The sequence below is a fragment of the Fukomys damarensis genome, unplaced genomic scaffold, assembly GCF_012274545.1.
Source record: "Fukomys damarensis isolate Sample0158 unplaced genomic scaffold, DMR_v1.0_HiC HiC_scaffold_3, whole genome shotgun sequence".
Lineage (NCBI taxonomy): Eukaryota > Metazoa > Chordata > Mammalia > Rodentia > Bathyergidae > Fukomys > Fukomys damarensis.
Window position 1 is genome coordinate 11894371 of NW_022900915.1, and position 26169 is coordinate 11920539.

Below are 26169 nucleotides of genomic sequence, written 5' to 3' on the forward strand. Positions count from 1 at the left end.
CGTGGCACACTCAGAGATGCACAGCAGAGTCCCGCAACCAAATGTTCGGCAGGAAGAAAACCTTTAAAAGTTTGAAACCTCAGCACGAAGGCAGATCAAAGTGGGACACCCTGGTTCACACAGCAGTGCAGAGGGCCAGGTACTTGCTTTCTCCATTTCTCTCCCCCGCCATACAGCACCACACAGGTGCTAATCCCTAACTTAGGCCAATGTTGGAGAAAAAGCTTCTGGAGAAAAGCTTTGGTGGCCAGGAATTAGTGGCAGAGACGGCTCTCAAACCTCCAGGTAGCGGTCCACCTAGCGGACTTTTTCACTGCTGTAGTGTGTCCCGGAGAAGACTGTCACAGTCGGCAAGGCTCAGGGAAATGAGAGGTCAGCGCAGGTGTCTCTGACTCTTTCCCACAACTGTGTGTAGGGACGCGTTGGACTTTTAGGAGCCAGATAAATACAGGCAGAGAAGTGTACACTGGGAAGTGGGAAGTCAGGGCTGATTTTTGTTTTTCGGCACATGAGGAATGCTAGCTCCACCGCGGGAGGGAGGGGAGTGAATTTATAATAAACCCAATGCAAATGTCCTCGGGTTAGAATGGACATTGCCTGCTCAGGGCTTCGGAAGAATCACACAGGTGACATTGAGGTATGAGTCAGGGGAGTGAAGATAACAGGTAGCAGCGAGACTGAGGCCGAATGAGTGTGAGTAGCTGCCAGGTTGAGAGCATTAAAGAAATAAAGCAGTATACCTTGTTGGTTTCAGGGGTCACCAGAATATCCCTCAGGCTGGATATTAAGTCGTTCTAGATTCTAAGGTCTATGAAACTTTTATCAGAGAAGTTAGCAGTGTGTTCTCATCTACAGGTTTTTTCCTTTCCCACACTCTATAATTTATGCTGATTACTAAATCAAGATCTATTTATTTGTTTTCCCATTAAGTTTATTGGTACATTTAAAGCAAACAATACAGTTACATTTATCACTGGGTTCTTGTACCTTTATAAACATCTATTTATGACCCAACATTTTGAACCTAAAGAAATACAGTAGAGCTTGCTCAATATCGAGTCTTCCAGGGATGTGATATATAATCTTGTAGTCTCTTTCTGATTTTGTAAAATAACGAGCTAGCAAGTTGTGGCTTGCTAATTTTTGTTTTTCACCATTACTTCCTTCGGCAGTGGTAAGGGAAGTGGAGTCGTTATCTCTCAGGATGGAATGATTTGGTTCATCATGGATATGTTCTATAGTTTAAACTGGCAGAGATGACCCATCTGTGCTAGGACCTAGGGTGGAGGGCTGAAGTTTTTACTCACATGTTAGCTGGCAGGTGTTGCTGGGAGCTGGGCACACTGACCATGGCCATGGAATGTCCTGGAGAGGCAGGCACAGGATGATAAATGTTGACCTACACAGACAAAAGAGTCAAGCAGAGACAATGAACGCCAAAGCCAGGTCTGCTGCAGACAAGCCTGTTGCAGAATGGCTCGATGCAATTGAAAACCCAGAGCCAGCCCTGCATCAGCCACCTTACATCTTCTCTGAGATTTGTGGCTTTGGATAGAATGGGGTGGGATACATGAGTTACAGCTTGCTAGAGTGACCAGAGAAGACTGCGCAGGTACGGGGTGGATGGAGAGCTGCCCAATTCACAGCCAGCACGGCACTGCCTGGCTCCTCACTCTACCTCTTGCCCTACCCTCCCATCTTTCAGTGTGCTCCTCCCTCTGGGAAAACCTGCTTTCAGAAAATGTGATGGCTAGTACTGATTCAAAACTTAGCATTTGACAGTTTTAAATGCTTTACAAGTGCAAAGTCAATTTAATCCTTACTAAAAGTAGCTTATTAAATTGCATTTTGGGATGAGAAACAGGGCAGAAGAGACATTGCTAAACTAAAAGTATCTAAAGTATAAAGCAAATATCTACTCAAGCGTCTATACTATTCTTTGAGTATGTTATATAGATGAACTCCAGAGGAATGTGCAGGTAAGCACCACTATATTGTTTTCTGTGTGTATTTGTGTCAACGATTATATAAATGTATTTGTGGTTGTGTGTGTATGCTAGTGGGAACTTTCAAGGATCTAACTATAGTATTAAAAAAACATTCCTGCCAGGTATAGTGGCATACACTTGTAATCCCAGTACTCAAGAGGCCGAGGCAGAAGGATCACCACAAGTTCAAGGCCAGCCTGGGCTATATAGTGAGTTTAAGGCCAGCTTGAACTATGTAGTGATGCCCTGTCTCAAAAACAAAACAAAACAAAACAAAGCAAAACCCAATCCTGTCACATAGTGAGTGTTGGCAAAGAGACTGAAAAGTTGACACCCTCATATATTGATGGTAGAAAGGTAAAATGGTTCTACCCTTTTGGAAACCAGTTGGGCAGTTGCTCAAATAATTAACTATAAGATTACCAGATGACTTAGTAAGTCTAGTCCTAGTAGGTACACCCAGAAGAAATACCTAATGTATGCCCAAGATAGATAAAAATATATGGCCACACAAAAACTTGTATACTAATGTATATAGAAAAACATAATAAATAACCAAATGGTGGAAACAACTCAAATGTGGATAAATAAAATGGTATATCCATTCAATGGACTATTATTTAGCCATAAAAAGTGAAGTCGAGGGTTGGGGATTTAGCTCAGTGGCACTGATCCTGCCTCATAAGTGCAAGGTCCTGAATTTAATTCCTGGTATAAAAAAAATGAAGTAGTAATACACAGGAGAACATAAATGAACCTCGAAGACATTATACTTGATGAAAGAAGCCAGGTACAAAAGACCACATATTATATGATTCCATTGATAGGAAATGTCCAAAATAGACAAATCTATAGAGATGGAAAGTAAATTTATGATTTCCAGAAGTTGAGGGGATAGAGGACCATAGCAGTGATAGTGAAAGAATTTAGAGATAGGTAAGAATACTGGGTTTCTTTCTGAAGTGGTAGAATATTCTAAAATTGTGGTATTAATAATTGTAGATACAGCACCTGTGACTATACAAAAAGCCACTGAATTGTACACTCTGAAAGGATGAACTCTATAGTTAGTGAGTAATATAGCTCAACAATCCTCTTTCAAAAAAGAAACCATTCCACAATCTTTCATCTGGGTACTCCGACACTGCATACGGTGTATTCTGCACTTTTAAATCAAATATTGTTACACTAGTGTCTTCAGGAAGAGAGATGCCCCTGGACCCGGGAGATGTGTCAAAAGAGAGGCTTGTTACGCAAACAAGTGATCTTATGTTTGTGAAGGCTGCAGAACCACTGATTCAGCAGGGTGAGCTTTGCTTAACACTCCCAACTTTCCAATGTTGTGTTTCAGGAAAAGCGCCTCTATCCACAAACGCCATTCATCCTCTCGGGAGGAGGAAGATGCCACGTGCTAAACCATCTCTCTATTATGCCAGGCTCTACATTTTTACTGCTCTGGGCCTTCATTCAGGAAGAGGTTTCTTCCCCCCCTCCTGTTTTTGGAAATCACGGTGGCCAGGATGGAAATCTATGGGCTTGTGATAGAGTAATTTATAATATGGAATGGGAAAAGAGGTCTCATTCTCAGCCTTTGAGGTATCCCAGAGAAGAAAAGAAAAAAAAATGTGGTGGAGGAGGAAAGAAGCAAATAAGAAAGAGTGAGAGAGGGAGGGATGCGGAAGACTCCAAGAAGAGCAGAGAGTTAAACTGGGGCAGACAGAATAAGAGGATAAAGTTCCATAGAAAATGCAGAGAGCGGAAAGAGGAAGATAAAAAAAAAATTAGGGAAACTCGTACAATACATTCATAAGAAGAAAACCCACTAAAGAATGGGCAAAAGGTACCACCCCCACACAAAATATATATATTTTAAGTTTTCTATATTTATTATGTATATCTTAGGTATACAATACAGTTACATTCCTCACTGGGATCTTGTACCTTTACATGACTTATCTTGGTTCTTATTTTTCCCCCATATCCCTGCTCTCCCTTCACTCCTCCACTCTTCCCTGTTTACAAAGACTTTGTTTCCATGTTTTTCCTTTTCTCACATTTTTTCTTTTCTCTTTTTACCTTGCCCCTACCCCTCCCACTTCCCCTACTCCTTTAGACCTTTTCTTCCTATTACACATCAATTATACATTTTGATCGTTATTTACTCTTTTAGTTTTTCATATAAAATAAAATATATTAAATGAAGCCCATGAAAAGATGCCCAACCCCGATAATTATTAGGGATATGCAAATTTAAAAACCACCAGGAGATACCATACCTATATAACTACAAAAATGGGTAAAATTCAAAAGGCCAACTGTACCAAGTACTGATGCCAATGTGGAGCTACTGTTCTTATACACTTCTAGCGGGGATGAAAACTGGCACAACCATGTTGGAAAACAGATCAACCACTTCTTATAAAGTTAAATATACAGTTACCACACTATTCAGCAATCTTCAAAGTATCACCTGAGAGAAATGAAAACACATGAGAATTTGTATGTGAATGTTCATCACAACTATTCATTTTAGGCTCAAACTGGAAACAAACCAAAGGCCAGTCTACAGTGAAGCAAACAAATTGTGGTATAATAACAGTGGGATACTCCTCAGCAACATATGCAAAATGGGTGAAACTCAATGTCATCACCCTAAGTAAAGGACATCAGACACAAAAATCCACATACTATGTGATGCCATTCATATGAAATTCTAAAAAAATAAGGAAAAAAAACCAGTTATGGTGACAGAAAACAGATTTAAAAACTTCAAAAATTAAAACTGTTAAAATAACTAAAACGAATATTGTACATTATCTGATTGGTGAGAAGCATTCATGTGGCCTTAGCTTGACTCAGCTCAGGCTCTGGGAAGGGATGTGATCAGGAAGGGGATGTGACTGGCTTGGGGTAGGGGCCCCGCAGGTAGGGAGTTGATAAGATAAGGGCCTTGTTGAGCTTTGTTAGAAATTAATGGATATTCTGATTTTGTTGGGTGGAACACTCTGCAGACATCTATTAAGACCATTTGTTCAAAAGCTTCGTTCAGTTCTATTTTGTAGTTGATGTTTAGTCTAGATGATCTGTCTATTTGTGACAATGGGGTATTGAGGTCCCCCCACTACAATTGAATTAGTGGTTATTTGGTTTTTCATGTCCCTGAATATTTTGTATAGTTTGGGGCATTAGTGTTTGGTGCATATATATTTATGATTGTCGCCTCTTCCTGTTGGATTATTCCCTTTACAAGGATGTCGTAAACTTCTTTGTCTCTCTTAATTAGTTTTGGTTTGAAATTTATTTTGTCTTCAAATAAGATATCTACCCCTGCTTTTTTCCAGGTTCTTGTTGCATGGAGAATTGTTTCCCATCCTTTTACTTTTAATCTATGAGTTTCTTTTTCAAGTAGGTGTCTTTCTTGTGTACAGCATACTGTCGGATTTTGCTTCTTAATCCATTCTGCCAGTCTATTTCTTTTGATTGCTGAATTGAAGCCATTAACATTGGAAACAGCCCTATTGCCCATCAACTGTAGACTGGATAAAGAAGTGTGTGTGGTTTTTTAAAAAATAAAATGGAGTACTACTCAGCCATAAAGAATGAGAAACTAGAGATATTTATAGCTAAGTGGATGCACATTGTGGCCATACTTTAAAGTGAAATTAATGTCACACGTGTGTGAATACTGAATAGTTTCTCTGGGGTGGAAAATCTAAAAGTGTTAATAAGGATCAAAATGTATAATTGATATTGTGTAATAGGAAGAAAAGGTCTAAAAGAGTGGAGGAAGTGGGAGGGGTAGGGAAAAGGTAAGAGGGGAAGAATATGAGAAAAGGAAAAACATGGAAATAAAGTTTTTGAAAACAGGGAAGGGTGGAGGGGCTAAAGGGAGGGCTGGGGAATGGAGAAAAATAAGAATCAAGATAAGTTATGTAAAGGTATAAGATCCCAATGATGAATATAACTGTTTTGTATACTTAAAATGAACCAATAAACTTAATACAGATTTGAAAAAAAGAAATTAACAGAGTTACTAAGGGTAGCTGGAGATCGCTTCTGCCTCTGAAGATTAGGGTCAAGTAATCAGAAAAAGGCAAAGAAACTAGGCTGAGGCCCCCAAACTAGGCCCCAAGTAATGTATCAAAATAAGCCACTTTACAATACATAAGCCTAAGCTGCTTGTCCTTAAGCCCCCATCCATAATCCTATTCTTCACCAACAGGGAAGGTTGTGTGACCAGAGAAATTCCAGGGGAGGACCAGAGACAGCCATGGAACTAGATTCCAGAAGCCTACATGGCACAAGGGACTTGATATACAGGACCTGCAGACAAGAATCAACTAGTATTTCACGTTGGAACGCTCTCTACTCATCCAGAGTAGCTGTCGCCTCTCTTTTCCTCCTTCAGTTGTCTTTAATGTAAACTTGGTTTCTTTCATTCTTTACTGACGCTGGGTTTACGATCTCCGAGAGCTGTGTGCTCTAGCAGAGCAGGGGCGTGGCGTGGCATGGCATTCACTCCTCCCCAGGCATTACAGTAGCAAGGGGGCTTCATGGCAGGGGGCACCTGAAGAGGAGAGAAACTGAGAGGAGGCACCTGTGGATCACATCAGGAGAGGAGAACCAGATAAAGTCAGAGGAGAGAGAGGCTGTGGGAAGGACAGACAGAATAGGGCATAAAGGAAAGCCACACCCTATGAATGGAGACACCGGACAAGGTAAATTCTGAGGAGGCAGGTCTGTTCCTGTCACAGGGATCGAAGACAGGAGGCCCAGCCCTCCTGACTGAACGGTCTGGTGGTGGCTCCTTTCCCTGGAATCACTTCAGACCTCAGGAACCTGTGCCACAGGGGTTTGCCAGGCCACACACGAGGTCCTCCAGCAACTGTTGCTTCCCAGCTTGTGCCGAGATCAGGGAATGGGTTTGATGTGAGGGAGGGGTGGGGTGAGCATTTCTGCAACAATCTAAGCATTTCTTTATCCCTTTTGAAGGAATGACTCATTGAAAAGGCGTCTTTATCAGTCAGAGAAGAAGAATCCACTGCCATGTAGCTTCTGGGCATTTGCAGGTCTTCCTGTCTTACGTGAGGGATCTGGGTGCTGGTGCAGTCCTCTAGAAATGCTTCTTGGTCCCCTGCTGCCTTCACTAACAGCCACTTGGGCATAGTGACTACCGATGCCTCTCAGGAGGCTGGAAAACGCTTAGGTCTTGGCTGCCAGGTGACCCAGAAGCGGTCCCATTCTGCGCCGCGGGGACTCTAGCTGCAGGCTCCAGGAAGACGTTGTGCAAAGGGTCAGATAGCATTTTAACACACAGTCTACCCTGTACCAGAGCAATGGTCTTGACAAAGATGGATTCCCAGGATCTAGCTTGGGTTGCATTATCTGGTAGATGCTTAACTGTAAAGGGCTCCGCCACTATGGCCCTGCCAGCAGTTCTAGTCCGCATGTCTTTTCTCTTGGGTTAGCTCTGCTCCTTCCTTGCAGTTTTTCTCAATCTACATTCTTAGCTTTTTTAAACTTTTGAGGTCTCCACTGCACCTTTGCCTTTACACTCACAACTTCACACACTACCCTCTCAGGCACATTCCTAGACCTTCTTTTGAAGTCTGAACGAAAGCCTTCCTGACCCCACAACTCTTGCATTCTGCATGCACCTAAAACCAGAACCATGAGAACGGCACCAAGGTCAGCCACTAGTTGGAGCAGTAGCCAAGCTTTTTTTTTTTTTTTTTCTCCTTTTTTGGCTGTAGGGGTTGAATGCCTATAAAAATTTGAGGAACAACTTCCCTAGGCTGTTGCCATTGTGGAACATGGTGTCTGGGGATCTCTTTTTAAAGAAGAGTCTTTTACCTTTGCAACTCTGAGGCTGTAAAGGCTAGAGTTTTGTTGATTTTTGTGATGTTGTCAGGCCATCCTTTCTGTTGTCTTCTAAAATACTTGGGAGTTTTTTTGCTAGTCTTTTTAGTGATCAATTTTTCTTCTGTTTTATCTTTGCAGTTGCAACTTTACTGGGACTTCCTTTCCAGCCAAACTCAATGTTTTGAATCATTCTGCTGGGCTCTTTTCTTTTTATTTTCAGAATAAATCTGGCTAAAAGCCCCTAATGGCAGCCATGCCACCTGAAAGTTAGACTGCCTTGAATTTTTTTCTGCAAGATTAATTAGTCTGCTACCCTTAATCTTTATCTCAGGCAAAGTCTCTGGACATGAGCAAAATGTAGATAAACTTTTTGCCGAGGTATAATACACATTGTCTGGAGTCCAACAGCCAATATGGTCCCTTTTCCACCAGAATTTCCCCTTAAGTACAGCCTAAGATATTCCATTTCTACTTTTTTAGCCAGCATCTCAAAACCTTTCCAAATTCTTCCTACAAGCCAGTCTCAAAGGCTGCTGAGCCACATGGTCAGGTACAATCACAACAACCCCACTGATGGTACCAAATTTTGCCTTAGTTATTTTTCTTGCAGCTGAGACAAAATATGACACCAAAAGTTGAAGGAGGAAAGGTTTGTGTACCTCATAGTTTGTAGCAGTTTTAGCTCATAGTTGGCTGGCTCTGAGGCAGGGTGACATGGCAGAGCGGCATTGAAGAGGAGAAGTAGTCTATAGCAAATAAGCAGGCGAGAGCAAGCAAGGACTGAGCACAGCTCTTTCTGTCCCTTGTATTTTATCCAGGCTCCTTAGGGCAGATAGCACTCACACCCCTTAATCCTACATACAGCCCATGAGCCTAGCCCTCCAGCCACTTCTAAAAAAGCCCCACCTTGAGTGTGACATCTGGACACAAGCCATAACAGCGTCCAGTGTCACATTGGAGTTATGCTGCACCTTGGGAGAGAGCCCCCCGTACAGCTGGCTGGCAGCTAGGAGGTGCAAAGGAGCTCATGGACTTTAAAGGGGATGAGGAGCGCTCAGCCAATGGTGGCTCTGAGTTGGATGGGGAGGAGAACACGGACTGGAGCACTGTCAACCTGGATGGGGAGAAGCAGCAGCAGGATTTCTGTGCCTCCTCCACTAGCCTAGATGAGGAGCCTGTTGTGAACAGAGCTGGCCACTGCCCTGATCCTGTGTCAGAATAAAGCTCTGCTACAGTCCACAGTTCAGAAGGTGGCCCTGGATGAAGCCCCTCAACAAGTTCCTGCCCTCAGCTGTATACTGCCTTGAGGGCAAGACAGCCATCAGTGACAAGTACAGCAGGTGAGAGGAGTACTGTGGTTTTACCCAGGATTTCAGGGAGAAGAATGGCTACAAGCCAGACGCTAAGATCAAGTATTTAGGTGAGATAGGCTGGAGGCTCAGACCCAAGGAGGTGTCCCAATGGCTGTCCCACTGCTTCCTGGGGAAGGGCTCAGGCAAGAAGAAGATGGAGCATTGGATGAAGAAGCTGGAAAAAGAAGCTTCAGGGACACCACTGGTCACGGTGTCTCTGCCCCAGGAGAAGCAGAAGGCCTAGGAGACCCCATACATTGTGTTCAGCAGCAGCAGGAGCAGAAGCAAGAGCATGAAAGTGAACAGCGTCACTCAGTGAACCAGCTGAACCTGTGGTCCCCTCCCCACCTTAGTGGTAAGCCAGGCTCACTGCTTAAGTGAGTCCTCCACACCCAGAACCATGCTGACTCAGTTCAGCTGGGTGTTCCCACTGGCGCTGACAATCAATCACCACATTAAGTAGGAACAAATTGTTTTCCAGTGTGACTGTAAACAGTTTATACTTCCACCGGGACCATGACAGTCCCTAGAGTTCTTCAGTCTTTCTGTGTGTGGCAGTGCCAGTTTTTTGCTATCTGCTTGTCAGGTGGGTATGCAGTGCTATCTCATTGTGGTTTCAAGTTCATTTGTCTGAGTAGTAATGATCTTGAAGTTTAAAAAAGATCTTTATTAAAAAAACCCCAAAACAGTGTTTATAGACCATTCTTGTTATGGGAAATGCCTACTCATCCTTTGTTTCCCCTTCCCCTGAGGTTATTATTTTCATATTACATTATGAAATTTTAGTATTTTGGATATGAATTCTTTGTAGCTTTTTAAAAATTCTGCAGTGTCTTGGGGTGAACTAAAATTCTTATTTTAATATAGCCAAATTTATAATATATATTCCCTATGGCTCACACTTTTGAAAAATCTTGAATGAGATTTTTATTCATTCCAAGGTCATAAAAATATACTTCTATATTGTGTTCTATAAGTTTTATAGTTTTGCCTTTCATAGTTAAGCCTTTAATCCACCTGGAATTGATTTTTGACAAGGGAGGGATCCAATTTCATCTTTTTCCACATGGGTACCTAATTAGCCCAGACCTATAGTTTATCCGTCTCTCTGATCTGCAAAGCTTGTTCTGTCATAAATCGAGTCTTCACCCTGCATCTGTTGTTAGGTTCTCCAGTAAGTTCTCTGGGCTTAATAGATGCTTTGTGCTCAATCCATGTTGTCTTAGTTACTATAGTTTTAAATTAAAATTACCTACCTGACTAGGTAAATATCATTCTTTTTGCCAACCAAATTGTCTCCTTCTTCTTTAGAAATATCTTGGCTTGGCTTTTTGTTCCTCCATTTGAATTTCAAAGTTGCCCTTTGTGTTCCATAGAAGCAACCAAACTCCTTGGGATTTAATTTCTGGATTAATCTGAGGGAAAGTCAACATCTTCAAGATATCGAATGTTCCTATCTGAGAGCATAGCATAATTCTCCATTTATGTCTTTGTTAATTCTTCTTAAAAAGTTTTAAAGCTTTGCAAACATTTTTTAAATAAAAGTTTTATGTATCTTGTTGAATTTATTCCTAAGGATAAAAAATTTTAATGGCTGCTTTAAATTGAATCTTTTTGGGTCGGGAATTTAGCTCAGTGGTTCCACTGCCACCCTCACAAGCACAAGGTCCTGAGTTTGATCCCTGGTACCCACCCACCCCCAAATTGTATCTTTTTAAAATTACCTTTCTGTTTTTCTTCTTGGTGTATAGAATTTTAACTGACACTGATTTGTGTCCAGTTACCTTGACAGATTTATGCTTATTCTCATTACATTTTTCTGGATTCTTTATAGACAGTACTATCTCCTGCAGATAATGACAGCTAGGTTTCTTCCTTTTAAACACTTACGTGTTTAGATAATTTTCTTGCCTTATTGTGCTGACTAGGAGTTCTAGAAAAGTGTTGAAAAGGGACATAACAGATGTCTTGTTCTTTTTTTCTAATCTTAAAGGGAATGCTTTAGACATTTCACCATTAAATATGATTGTTACTGTAGGTTTTATTTTATTTTATTGTTTTGGTACTGGGGATTAAATTCAGGACCTTGTGCTTGCGAGGCAGGTGTGGTGCCACTGAACTAAATCCATGGTCCTGCTGTAGATTTTAGATAGATTCTATTAATCACATAAAGTTAGTTTCCTTTTAGTCCTAGTTTGCTATGATTTTTTATGTTAATGAATGGATATAGAATTTTACCAGACATTCATATTCTATTGGAAATGTCATTCCTACTCCATTGGAAATGTCATGTGGTCCCCCTCTTTAATTTGTTAATGTGATTACATTAGATGAAGTAATTTTCTAAAGTTTAAACCAACCTTTTAACTTTTGGAAGAACTCAAATCATGATGTATTCCATTTTAATATATATGTGGGAATGGTTTGCGAATATACACAGAGAATTTTGCATCTATACACAGAGAATTTTGCATCTGTGTTCATAAGTGAGATACTTTTTCTTTGTTGTCTTTTCCTGTTTTTTTTTTTTTTTTTTTTTTTTTTTTTTTTTTTGTGGTACCGGGGATTGAACTCGGGTCCTTGCGCTTGCGAGGCAGGCCACCGAACCGCTGAGCTAAATCCCCGGCCCTTTTTTTCTGTTTTTGATACAAAGAATAGCCCAGCCTTATGAAACATGTGGAGAATATCCTCTTCCATTTTTTGGAAGAGTTAGATAAAAGTTGAATATCTCCTTCACAGTGTAAAAGAATCTCATGTAAATCTGTCTGAGTTTGAGGTTTGCTTTCTGGGAAGATAAATAGTGCTGCAATTTTTTAAATGGTCAAAATAGTATTCTGAAGAGTTTTCAGGAGTTGCTTACCAGACATAAAATGTTCTTGATAAACCCTGTTTGTTGGAGATAAATTCCTGAGGAGCATTTACCTAGTAGCCTGCACTATAGAGAAAAGGTACTAATTGAAATGTCAGCATATAGCTTGGAAAGTTCCAGTGACATACACCCTGTACTGTTGGTTTGAGTCCTTAGAAAACTCCAGAGTCCCACTGTCCTATTCAAGAAGGTCCTACCAGCAGCCCTCAAGTAGGTGGACTTTGGTAGCTCCTGGAGACTTAGACAGCCATTGATACAAGAATGGACTTTTGGGCTAAACTGGGTTTTGAGTTTTGGCACTGAGCTTACTGGCTATAAGGCTCAGGCTTAATTCTTCTGTATTTCAGTTTCCTCATTTGTGGAAGGGAGCAACAATAGCAGCCTCCTCATGAGACTCTTGGGTGCTTTCAGTAAGAACACGCATGCAAAATACTTTGCACCGCTTGGCTCCTATGAAGCACCTGATATGTGGTTCCCACTGCTCCTATTAAGAGTAAGAAGGGGAAGGCAGAAGCGTGGGGAGGAGAGGCAGGCAACAGGACTTCCTCAGTAGGACTAGATTTAAGAAGGAAAGAGTCCTCTCTAGGATATAAGGGCCCAATAGGCCAGATTCCCTTGGAGGAGGACCTGGTGACGGTGGCTGGCCTCCAGGGTGCGGGGACACGCGTTTAGGCGTTTCTCTTCCTTCACACCACATCGGGCCATTCTTGTGCATCATAAAGCTTCAGTAAAGGATGGGGTCTGGTGCTTCTCCACAGCTGTGCTCTACACTGGCTTCTTGGGAAAAAGTAGAAAATCTGACCCACACTTCAGACTCCAAAGACCAAGCCTTCCCAGAGCTGCGTCTGGTGCTTGGGCAGATTGTCCCCTGCCCTGCACTTTCTCTGCCATTGTCTACCTTGTGCTTTCCTGAGCCCAAAGGCCTGCTGCCTTCAAAGCAAGATGTGGCTACCAAGGTAGATACCATGGGGTGGGTACTGCTAGTGCTGTTTGAAGTCCCAGAGTACACCAAAACTTCAGTTATAACCCCTGTCTCCCAGTTACAACAGTCCACTCGACGAAGTTACAATTTGGCAATAATTATAATTAAATTCTCTCATTTGGCTTCATTAAAGGCCATAAAAATTTAAACAAGAAAAGGTCCTCTTAAGTCTGCTTTGGGTCCCCTCACTGTATTTATTCACAAAATATGCTTGTTAAGCTTCTACCAGGTCATGCACCCCAAGCTAGATCCTGGGAATCCATCTTTGTCAAGACCATTGCTCTGGTGCACAAGGTAGATTGTGTGTTAAAATGCTATCCGTCCTGCGCCAGTGTCCTGCCTCACATTTTCGTTTGTTTTTGTTTTTGTTGTTTTTGTTTTTTGGTACCGGGGATCGAACTCAGGTACTTGCACTTGCAAAGCAGGCACCGGAACCACTGAGCTAAATCCCCAGCCCCTGACTCACATTTTCATACAACAGCACCCCAGAGTTAGGAAGTGTATGAATATTTTGAAAATTTCATGCTCCTCCCACCTCTTTTATGCACAGAGCAACCTTAACTCCTTAGAAAATAGCTTTACACAGTGGAGACTCAGTGGCTATGAAGGTTATTTCTTGAACTAAGGAAAATAGACCTATGGGAATAGCTGGATGGGCCAACACCAGTCAAGAGGCAATACAGCATAATTGTTACTGAATGGGGAACACGTTTCTCTTCAGTTAAAGCCAAACTTACTGGTGGGAAAGATTTCTCCCATTCCCTCAACATGTCTGGGGTTCCGAACACTTCCTCTCAAGCATCTCAAGAATTTTCTTTGTTCTCACTTTATTGCTCCTATCTCCCCACCAAATGTAAATGGGAGGTGGCTCTGTGCACTGAGCTTCCTGTCTGTAATATCTGATAACTGTTGAATTTGCTGGGCCCCAATGACTTGTGCTCTACGTAACCAATGCAAAGTGCTTACCTCCTGCAAGCCGCCCCCTCCCAAGAGTGTAACCTGCCCTGGTCCACCCCAAAGCGGGGGTTGGCTCTTTGTGGAGAAGTCCCAGACTGACCCGCTGGCCTTAATAAAGGTGTACACCTTGCCTCCAAAACTTGTGCATCTTTCATCCTCCTGGACCACCTATCTGTATGTTCTGGCTGACAGTTTGCTGTTACATTAGGAACTTGGGTTCTGAATTCAGATTTCTTTGATATGGGTTCCCTCTTTGTTACTCTTTTATCATATAACCAGGAGCAAGTTAATTAATCTTCCTGTTCATAATTTCCCCCATCTGTTTTAGCTGAGTTACAGTAGTTGTTTCTCTAAGGATTTGTCAATATTATGAGCCTAAGGGTCTCACTTTGGGGCAGATAGTTGGTGAGGAAAACTGAAATCAGAGAGCAAAATTAATTTAAAAAATCTCTTTGAAGGAATTCAGAGAGCCCAGTAGTCATTTGACAATATTGAATTCTTCTTGGCATCTTTACAGGTTTACTTTTTTTAAAAAAAATCTTGTACTTTACTTTTTTTTCCTGGTCTAATATCTGTAGATCCGCTTCTAATCCCCCATCTCTGGGTCCAGCTCTGTGTCTGTCCCTGCCCGCCATCTCTCTCTCTTGGGATTGAACCCAATGACTCATGTATACTAGGCAAGCACTCTATCACTGAGCAAAACCTCCAGTCCTGTCTCTTAATCCTTTTTAAAATGTCTCAAAGGACATTACAGCAACAACAATGAACATTTTTAAAAAGAAGAGAACAGATAATGACTACTTCCGACATTATCAAGGCACTTTTCTCTGTTCCCTTTGAGTAATTGAGTTCCTTCAATAAATGAAGAATTTACAGTCTTAGAAAAGATAGAGTCTTATTCTTTTTTGGTATCTTGAAACACTACCCGAGACTTTTTTTTTTTGCAAGTCTGCCTTTGTTTTCAAATTACTTTATAGGAGACTCTTGGAGAAAAAACATACTGAAACCGTGACCTCAGTTGGTTGTGTAATAATTTTTCCTTCCTGTGGGATTAACAGAACATGGACACAGAGTCCATCAAGATGAGGGCATCCTGCCCAGAGACAGGCTCAGAAGTGGAAAGGACATGTGATGTTTCCAAAGGCATCTCTTAGAGCTCCTTTCTGGGGGACATGTTTCTGGTCTAGTATGTTCTGCAGAAGTCAGAAGATTGTTTCCCACTGTCTCTAGTTAGGTCTGAACGTTTTTGGTTAGCTGCCCCAACAGGCCTTCCATCCCTGCCTGGCAGTGGGTAGCCTGTGCTGCTTGTGGTCCCCTCAGCGGTCTGCTGTTCTTCAATACTGCGTGAACCTCATGGGCTCAGAGCCTCAGGCTGTTTGAACCTTTGTTACATCTCATCTTCCACAGCATTGGAAAATGAAAAATTGGGAAATGGATCACCTTTGTTTCCACACGTCCTGATATTTTAAAATTATTGTGCTAACAAGAAATGAAAACATTAACTTGCATTAAGAAAGAGGAAATCCTTAATTTTGACCCAGTTTTAGAACAAACGTAAATTCATCATTTGTATCCCCAGCTTTGAGAGCGGTATCTAAGCACTCAAGGAATGTTGTGAATCTGCTTCTGGGAGAATCAGTGTGTCAGCCACCTGGGACAGATGAGAGGAAACTCTTTTTCTCCCACTTCTCTCTTTTATTAGTGTTAAGAGTTTGGAACGCCAGACAGTTGAGATGCATTGGTAAGTTGTTCGACTTTTTGTTCTTTAATTTTTCTTTGATAGTCCCTAACTTAGCCTATTTCCCCAGTCAGTGATTTACCCACAAAACCTGGGTGTCATTTTCCCAAAAGAAGGCCATGGGCTCGTGCTCCCAGATTCTGATAAACAGATATCCTATAGAAACAGTGATTTGAGAAGATCTCATTTCATAGTCAACAAGAGCTCTGGATGTCTGAGTTCTAGATGAGGCAATGTGAAGATGAAAAGGATTTCAAAAGAAAGCATAGCCCCCTTTTAAGGAGTGTGTAAGCTCACTAGTGGGGAAAGCTAAACAGATTTCTGAAATGACAACCACCAGAAATGCTAACTAATGCTTACAGACTGCTTGCAAAGGGCCACACATTCTGAAGCACTCTATTTTCTTACATAATCTTCATACCAAACCAAAGGAAAAAAGTACTGTTATTATCATCACCATTCACATCTCACAGACAAGCATATCATGGCAAAAACTTACAGTAGTTTTCCCCAGGACACAGAGACAGCAAGTCAGCTGAGCTAGGATTCACATTTACGGTTGGACTTTAGAGCGGTGTACAATGCATCGTGTGCTTTTGGAGTTTGAAGCGAGTGGGACTGGACGTAAGGCTGGAAGGTTCACAGAAGTCAGGAGTCAGTGAGGGTGGGGTTCTCATACTAGAGCCGCCTGCTTCCTGTACCTCATTTGCTGGGATGAGCCAGGAAAGGTTTGCTTGGTTTCTGGAATCTGCAAAGACGGCTGAGAAATTTCCTAATCATCCTTCTCATGGACGTTTTATGGCACACTTTTATGACTTTCACAAGGCTTAAGTAGGATGTAGGGCTGGGCTGTGCCTCTGAGCACAGGCTTGGGAAGCCTGAGGGAGAGCAGTGATAGCTTGTGGGTCATTTCACACACCATGCTCAGATGGCCAGTGGCCAAAAGACGTCACCACACCTAGTGCTACTTTGCCCCGGTTGCAGGCCAGCTCAAGTGGCCATCCTCTGTGTAATAACCAAATCTTTAGAAAAAGAGTTGTGGCCAGGGAAGTCAGGTTCATTAACTATATGAATGTTTTTTTTAAAAAAAGTCCAAAGCCCCTGGCTTTAGTATGTGAGAGCTGGAAGGGGGCTTAGATATCATTTAATTTAAAGTGAACTTTGAAGAGGAGGTCACTGGTGGGGTGTGGCTGTAGGGCCAAATCCAAGTCCACTGCAGGGAGAGAGAACTTGTCCTGAGAACTGGTTTGACTAGCTGGTCTGCTGAATTTCTTTTCCAGACTATGTTTTTCTCATTTCAAACAAATGTTTACTGAGCTTTCCAAGTGTCTGGCTCTGTCCCTCATGGAGCTTATGTTCTAGTGGGGGAAGCAGGCAAAAAATTAAACACATATAAAACACACAGGGAAGCAGATTAATTGAAATATGCTCTATAAACACACAGAATAACAGAGGGAGGATAGTTTTGGACAAGGATTTTGTGTGTGTGTCTGCCTAGAAGGACCTTGGGTATGAATCCACCCACAACTAACACGCTCCCTTGCACGACGAATGCACATCTGCATGCGGCCTCAATTTCTGGGGTGGGTCTCTTTCTCCTGTAGTGCATGGGAGGGGACACATCCAAAGTCATATTTTTTCTATTGATGGGAGGCTACAGTATTGGAGGAACAGGTAGTTGGCCTCAAGCCCAGGGGTGCTGGTGCTTTTGTTCTGACTGAGCGCACATAATAAAGCACTGACATGTGGATACACCCTCAGCAAGGGAGGGTATTGATTCAGCTCAAAATCCCCAAGGCTAGCAGAGCATGAGCAAGCAAGGCAAGAGTGAAATGAGCAGAACTTACTGTCAGCGCCCTTTATTCTCTGTACGGTATGTGATGTCGGAGGAGACCCCACAGCTGCATTCACGTGTCGCTCACCACTCCCTACAGACCCCTCCCTTAAATACATATTTCTTTATTGAACTTGTCACCCTTGCAAGAATTCCTTCACTAGGACACTCACATCTGCTTTTATCAAATCCCTCCATCACTTATGCTTTTGTTCATTCAGGCTCATGTTTGCTGACTCATAGACACAGGTACGTGCACCTTCACTGACGCTCACAAAATTTCTCCTCACACCTCACGCATGTATTCAAGTCACACGTACTAAACATCTCTCCCTGCCAGGCTTAATCAGGGTCATCCCTGAGACGGTCAGGGACTACCAGTCACCCTGTTCTTCTGGAGTCGAGAGCAATCAGTCAGGATGCAGGTAAATTCTAAAGCAAGATGGGAAGTGGTACGAGCCCTTCTGGAGGCATAGGTCAGAGGTGGGGTTGCAATAGTGCACCTGTCATCTGGTGCACCTTCCTCCCTGCAGGGATAAAAGTGACCAGACCCACCTACTCACAAAGCATTTTGATGGAGAAAAGAAAATGGCAATGTTTTAGCCTAGAGGTCACCAGCTTTCTGGAAAGGATGAGGCAGTGAATATTTTAGGCTTTGTGCACAGTCTGTCATGACCATCTGACTGCCGTTGTAGCATCAAAAGCAGCCATAGATAATACCTAAAGAATGAACCTGCCTGGGTGCCAATAAAGCTTTACTTTTGGACACTGAAAATGGAATTTCATATAATTTTCACCTGTCATGGAGTATTATTCTTCTTTTGATTTTTTTCCCCAATAATAAAAAACATTCTTATTGCTGATCATACAAAATTAGGCAGTAGGATGTATTTGGCTCAAAAGCTCTGGTTTACCAATCCTCTTTTAGGTCAAAGAAATGAATGCCTAGTGGATAATTTCCAAGTGTCAACAGTAAAAATAGTTTTGGGTGGGCAGTCCTTCCCCTGGTGGCTGCTTCCTGTACTAGGATACAGGGGTAAAGGCCCGGAAAGGACAGAATCCCAGGCATAGGGAATAAGACTTTGAAAATGAAGTGTAGGCATTCTCCTACCTCATTAAGTAGATGATTGATTAAATCTGTGAACTCACTCTGGTCCAGGGCATGTCTGGCTCCAATCTGTTTAGAGTTTGTCTCCTGAGTGCATGCCCTGGCGCGTGACAAGGAGTCAGTAGATCGTAACTGAACGGACGTCACCTGCACATGTGGGCACGCTCTGTCTGAACAGCAGCACTGAGGCAGCGGGACGACTCTCCTAGTCAGTGCAGCTCAGGTTCAGTTAAGTGGCAAAGGAGGAAGGCACGAGAATGCAGTTAAATGGCTTAGGTTGATCCCAGAGGGTGGGGATGATTTGTCCTCCTTTCTGATCTGCCCTGTGCACCTGAGCTGCCCTATATAGTGCTCAATGTGAGAAGGCAGGGCTCCTTTGCAGGAAGTGTCTTGGAAACAGGAAAACTGGGGTTTGCAATATTCTTTGCATATGTAAGCAGGCTGATTAGGTGCTTAGTCTTGTAACTTTCTATAGGGCCTGATTGTTTCCAGGTGAAATGAGCGGGACAAGGATGGATATTTTATCTTCCAAAGCTTATGCTTTAAAAATTATATTTCAGTTATAATGGAAACTATTACACCTGTTTTTTTTAATTAAAAAAAATTGCCCAGGTTGAAGGGAGAGGAAAGGATTTGTGGGGGAGAAAACCAAGATATATTATGTACAGGTACAAACTCCATATGACAAATGTGATCATTATGTATATATAAAGTATACCAATTAAATTAATAAAAAATAAAAAGCCCATTTCCTTGTAATATTTTGTTTGTTTTATGTTTCTTAGAATGCTGCTATTGCCAAGACTGAATTTCCTAAGGCATTAGAAGGGTTGTTACAAGGGGCCATATCTAGCTTTTCCATGAACGCACTTGAGAATCCTATCTCTTTTGTGTCCCCTGGAGAAACCACCACTTGTGAAAAAGGCCTGATTGTCAGCTTATTTCTACAGAAAACATACCATGTAGTAGCTTGTTTGCTGAACAAACTCACGTATTCCTTCGCCAATGTAGCCTGCAAATAATGCCAAATTACTCAGTGATCCAGAATCATACATCTGATTACGTTTGTGGGGTGGGTGGAGGGATGGCGTACACCAGGTGTGCATGCCCTGTTTTCTACTCCCGGGCCTGTGACAGACAATGTTAATCATTCCTATCATTCCTCCCCACTGTGCCTGGCTGCTGCTGGAGATTCTCTCCTGAACTGTCACAGTGGACAGTGGAGATGTCTACACTTGCTGCTTGGGTAGGGAAAGAGTGCAGATTTGGAAGACAGTCAGACCGGGGTTCTGACCCAAACCCTGATATGTACTTGCTGAGTAACTTTGAGCTAGGTACTTAGCACCTTTTGGTCTCAGTTCCTGTGTCTAACGTGGAAATGATAACAATGGCAGTATTCACAGAGACCGGGCTGTATGTAAGACCGTGGCACTGGGTAGGTCACAAAGTAACAGGGCATGTCAGTCTATGCCTGCACATTTTCAGGGGCAGGATGCTGGCAAGTCCACCTGTCCAGCCTTGGAAAGTTCCAGGTTTCTCCAAAACCCTTATGCTTTTAACGTGTGTTTGAGGAGAACAGTCTGCTGTAATTATTCAGAAAAAGCCTTTTTTCACACAGCCTTTACTTAACTGCTATTTATTCTGCACCAACTGTATGCTACACCCTGTTCTACATTCTGAAAATCAGTGATTCTCATCTAGGGGATAACCTTGAGCCCAGAAGACATCTGGCAATGTCTGGAGACATTTTTTATTGTTACAAATGGGTGGTGAGTTGTACAGGCATTTAATAGTATTATAGACAGCTGAGTTAGGTAGAAATATTATAGGCAGTCAGATAGGGCTAGGTCCTCAAGAGAGTTAGGACAAAGGTAAAACACACCACAACTGTGGTCAGAGACACATCTGTTGGAGAGCAGGCCTCAAGATAAAAGACAAGATGACCAGACCTGTATACTTCCCCAAAGGACAAATATTGGGCCTAATGAAGTCTAAATAGGCATCAGTCAACTTGGTGGGTGACCAGGACCTTTGTACCCACCATTTCCTGGAAAAGCCTTTGTTCCTTCCATCCACACCTGTTACATGACTTGTTTTCCAGCTGGACCACTATTACCTGAGTGACTATACTTGTAACCTAATTGGTTGGTCATGGCTATGGTCCATGTTGTAACCATGTGGGTTTTACTCCATAAAACTCCCCTGTAAAGTGGGGTCTCCAGCTACCCATTTGGGACCCCTCCTGCCTCTCAGGAGCTATCTTATGAATAGGATCCTTCCCACTCTTAACCTCTGTTCCTAGAATTTCATTCTTTGATTTTTGAGAACATGAGCTCAGTGTATGAGACATCTAACAGGTTGGGAGATACATTTCATATTTCATTTCCTGTATCAGTGTGTAGAGGATAGTGATAGCTACTAAAACTATTGTATAGGAATTATCTGGTCCAAAATGTTAATAGTGGCAAGGTTGAGAAACTCTTCTGTATGTGGATATCTTATTCAGTCCCTAACAGGTCTCAGTGGAATAAGCTAGTAGTTTTCCCACTTTAAGTGAGCTCTTGCAAAGTTGAGCCACATGGTTGAGGGGGCTGTGCCATTGAGGTATGTCCATGCCCCACGTGTGGACTTCAGCTGCCTTCTTTTTCCCTACCAGCTGTCCTGTACACCTTTTTTCACCTTCCCTTCTCCTCCTGTTTTATTTTGCTTCTCTTGTTTTTCCTTCTTGCTGAGTTCTGTGGGAGGGCCTGTGTGCTGCAGGCCCCACTGGATGTCAGTGATCCCTGCTTCTGGCTCCTAGAGCTAAAGAGTCTGATGAGCAGGCTGGGTCATTCCCTCTTTTCCCTGGGTAGGGCTGCATGGCCTCAACGGTTCACCTGCCAGGATTAATTCGGGGAAAACAATGATGTAAAGTTTAACCTCTCATTGGAGAAACGCTGAATCAAGGGAGCAAGTGAGGTTAATTACCAAATCTGATTTAGTCACCAGAAAGTTTTTTTCCCCAGAGCATCTGAGGGAGCTTGGGCAGGGGTGGGGATGCTAGTCCTGCAAGAGTCACCATGCACCAGGAGGATGGGCACAGCTTGGTGTGGCTTCAGCACAAAGGTGGCTGGGCTGCTGGGGCTAAGGAGAAGTGGGTAAGACCTGGGTAGGCCTCCTTTCCTCAAGTGCTGATTTCTGTTAACCTGTAGGTCTTCTTCAGGCAGGCTTCTCTGGCCTCCCAGGCTAGGAGGCCCTTTACAACAGGCTTCCGTCATCCTCATGCTCAAACTACAGCACTTTGCACGTTAGACTTCTGTAATCAGCATTATAACACTTTGTTTCCTGTGTTTTCCCCGCTGGTCTAGAGGTTTCCCTAGTGTAGAGACCATGTCTGTCTTGTTCCCTGGGTCACCAATGCCAAGTTCAGTGTTTGGTACCTGATGGGCACTCTACGGCCCTGTATTGATTGGCTGTGAGGGGCTTTGGCAACCAGGATCCAGTGTAGGCACTGCACACCCATCATGAGGACAGGGCTCACAGAAAAAGCGGATAGGTGCATATAGAAAATGGTCAACAGAGAGCTGGCTGTGCCTCAGCCTACATGCTAGGCTCCTTCATCAGGTGTTTTCTCTTGCATTCATTCTCAACTTTCCTCACATGGTTCCCATGGAATCAGAGCAGAAGGACTGAAAATTGCTCCAGGGGCCCTCAGGCGCCAAAAGTCACACTTCTTCCCTACTTCTGGGATTGTCACTTTTTATCAAAGAAGTAAAGGGGCTCTTAGAAGCCTTTGCACTCCAAGGCAGGCTCCAACGTGTCAAGGCTCTGAAGTGTGCCTGATGGTTCACTCCCAGCAAGTCCTGTTTGTACAAGTCAGCCCAGGGGCCACAGCATGGGGGATGGAGGAGGGTTAACGATTCCTGGCTTGGCCCAAGAATAATAATAACTGAGCGAACTTTATTGAGCCAAGTATGGTGGCTGAATTCTGGCTATTATCTCATGTATATGCACTGCCTTATTTTTTATCTTCACAGCAATCTTATAAAATTACTACCATTGGTTTCATTTTACAGATATAAAAAAACGGAGGCCTCTAGAGATTAAATATCTTGCCCAAGGTTATTCTGTTCAGTAAGAAGCAATGAGTTCCTTCTCAGATCTGGCTGACACCAAAGCCCATAGTTTTGAAAACCTCTTTGCTAAAAAGCTCTTAGCCTTCTTGAAGAACCCTACCTGTCACCTGCTGGAGCAGAGAAAACTTCTCAGCAGCCAGAAAAAGCCCAGATGTCTCATGTGAATGTGGCGATTGAAAGGAAGAGAGAAGGAACCCCGGCAATGACCATCATTAATTAAATAAGAGTAGCTCTTCTCATGTTATCTTTGCAGCATGCTGTTAACTAATTAAGCCACATAATACTCTGCTGGGTCGCTTTTGTCATTCCATCTAGCAAATGAAAAAACTGGGGCCCGGACAGGCAGAATGCTTTAGACAGGGCCACCTTATTATCAGGGGTGGCCAGGAGTGGGGAACACGCAGACACAAGGATCAGTCACTCCTGGGCCTAGCTGGTGACATGTTTCTTGTGCCAGTAATGTTCACTGCAACCCGGGACAGTGCGTTTCAAAGATGGGGCACTAAATTATATATTTATAGGCACTTTAGTTCTAAGTTATTAGTTTATTTATTTATTTGGGGGGAAGACCTTGTGTCTGTTAAGAAAATACCTCTTCCTGTCAGTTTTCTTACATGGAAAATGAGTCAAGATCATGCCTATATCTGCTAGTAGTGGTTGTGAAAAATACACCTTGGGGAAATCAGATCAGAAGGATCATCTTGATTTTAGAAGATAATTGTCTCATTCCCTGAAGCGAGGGGGCTTTAGTTTCTGACAGTTTAAAAGCTCTGCGGAAAGGAAAGAGGGGAAAGCTAAGAGTGGTGGCTACAGCTTGGTGAATATTGCTAATCCTTGCAGAGGTCCTGCCTGGAAGGATTTCTCCATCTTGCAGCTGAGGACACTGAGGCTCAGTGGGTTTGGTACTTAGTTCAGTGCCATTCAGTTATTAGGTGGGAAAGTAGCTTCCTTTCTTTATGGAATAAAATGAAAACCAACCAAAACACAACCCTAATACCAACAGATTACACAGACTTTTCCAGCATTGTCAGTATTCAATTTCTAACAGTGTATGTTATGGCAGAGACCTCTCATTGTACCTCCCTACGTTGCTTGTGTTTTGATTTATGTTCGTTTTCTTTTCTAAACACAGGAACCCAAAATTAATAAATTAAACTTACATTTGGGAAAACAAAGTTGTTATCCATCCCCTTATCAACCCTAGAGTCCTTTCTTTTCCTGGCTGGAGAAACCTAGTTCTCTTTCTCCAACTTCTGGCTCAAGTGTGGAAGCCAGACCTCAGGAAAGACAAGGGAGTAAGCACATGGCCAAAGAGGTTGGGTCTCAGAGGCCAGTATCAGGGCAGTGATAAGGGTGTAAACAAGGAGCCTGGCACAGGCAGGCAGGGGATATTAGTCCAGCTGGCAGCGGCCAGTGGAAAAGGGTTAGCAGTTGAGTTATGACAAACATGCCAGGCAGGGAGGTAGTGACAAATGAGTTCTGTCTTAGAGTTAGGGGAAGGACCAGGAACAAATGTGTGTGTGTGTGTGTGTGTGTGTGTGTGTGTGTGAGAGAGAGAGAGAGAGAGAGAGAGAGAGAGAAGGAGGGAGGGAGAGAGAGGGAGAACACGAGCTTTGTACCTTTGGATATCCATATATGCTTAGGGCCTATAATGTGGCGCTTAGTGAGATAATTTAAAGAGAGCTCACTGTGCAGGAGGATCTTACCAACAGTGAACTCTCAGTAGTCAGTGCTATCAAGGCATTGCAGCTTTGAATAATTCCAAGAAAAATGATTGATTTGGAATGTCATTATTTTGCCACCCAAAATGAAATAATGTTCAAACCCTTAGACAAAAGGCTGAGGGGAAACCTTGCAATGGATGAGGCAGGCCGATGATATCTCAACTTGAATCCATTTTAATGCAACAAGAGTAGCAATCAGGCATTTTGTACCTCCTAATGTGCTTCAATAAAAATGTACTTAATTTTTAAACAAGAGTTCCAGGATAACAAAATGGAGAAATAATAGTCTTTTCACTGAATGGTGCTGGAACAACTGGGTTATCTGCATGCAAAAGAATACATTTGGATCCCTTACCTCACAAGACATACAAAAATTAACTTCAGCTGGATCATAAGCCTAAATTTAAGGGCTAATGCCATAAAACTGTAGAAAACTAAGGTTAGCTCTTTGTTAATTTGGATTAAGCTACAGTTTCTTAGATCTTACAACAAGAGCAATACAACAAAGGAAAGAATAGATAAAACAGGTATCATTAGAGTTAAAAACTTTTGTGCTTTAAAGAATACCACCAAGAAAATGAAAAGAAAACCCACAGATTGGAGAAATTTTGCAAGTAATATATCTGTAAGGGACTTCATCTGGAATATATAAAGAACATTTACGACTCAATAATAAGACAACCCAACTAAAACATGGGTAAGGGATAGAAACAATTCTCCAAAGAACATTTCTCCAATAAATTCACAGATAGCCATCAGTGAAATGCAAATTAAAACCACAACAGATGCCTGTCACACTCACTAGGATGGCTGTACTAAAGACATAATAAATGATGTGTTGGTAAATACATGGAAAAATTGGAACACTGCACACTGTTGATGGCAACATCAAATGGTATAAGGGCTTTGGAAAATAGTTGGCAGTTCCCCAAATAGTGAACTATGTGGTCTAGCAATTTGTAGGTATATACTCATATGAAAACATGTTTATACAAAAACTTGTACATAAATGTTCACAACAATATTATTAATCACAGCCAAAAAGTCAAAACAACCGAAACGTCCATCAGCTGATGAACAGATAAACCAAATGTTATTTGACCATAAAAAGGAACTAATACTTATTACAACATGGGTGAATTTCAAAACATCACGGTAATTGGAAGAAGTCTGTTATAAAAGATCAAAATGCTGTATACTTTCTCTTACATAAAATGTCATGGAACAGAGTGATTAGAGAAGAATCCATTCAACGGAGCTTCTCCCCTTTTAAGACCCCTCTATCACATCTCTTTTGAGACTGTGAAAGCATCATTTGTGAATATGGATTTGTTGAGTGAGAATTGTGAAATGAAAGTAATTTATATTGGGAGATAACAGTGTAAGAATATAAGCATAGGGTTTACTTATCCCTTTGCATGATTTTCTTTTTCTTTTCTGTGTTTTGGGGGGGTGTACAGGGGATTGAACTCAGGACCTTGGCTCTTTGGAGGCAGGCATGGCACCACTGTACATGATTTGATAAAGAATCTAAAACATAGATTTGCATTGAGAGCGTGTCCAAGGGGGGAAATTATCTCAATACTAAGTAAGAAATATCTCTATGGTATCCCTGAACACTATCAAGTTGGCTTGGGAAA

General features: G+C 42.3%; 1 protein-coding gene across 4 annotated transcripts in view; it reads right to left on the reverse strand.

Annotated features, from left to right (window-relative positions):
- Window positions 1-26169, reverse strand: part of Sh3rf2 (SH3 domain containing ring finger 2) — a 125748-nt gene that overhangs the window by 27050 nt on the left and 72529 nt on the right. For all 4 annotated transcript variants that reach the window (XM_010627051.3, XM_010627052.3, XM_010627049.3 and 1 more), the window contains exon 6: window positions 1308-1399. In XM_010627051.3, coding sequence (XP_010625353.1) covers window positions 1308-1399 — 92 coding nt within the window. The remainder of the gene's footprint in view (window positions 1-1307; window positions 1400-26169) is intronic.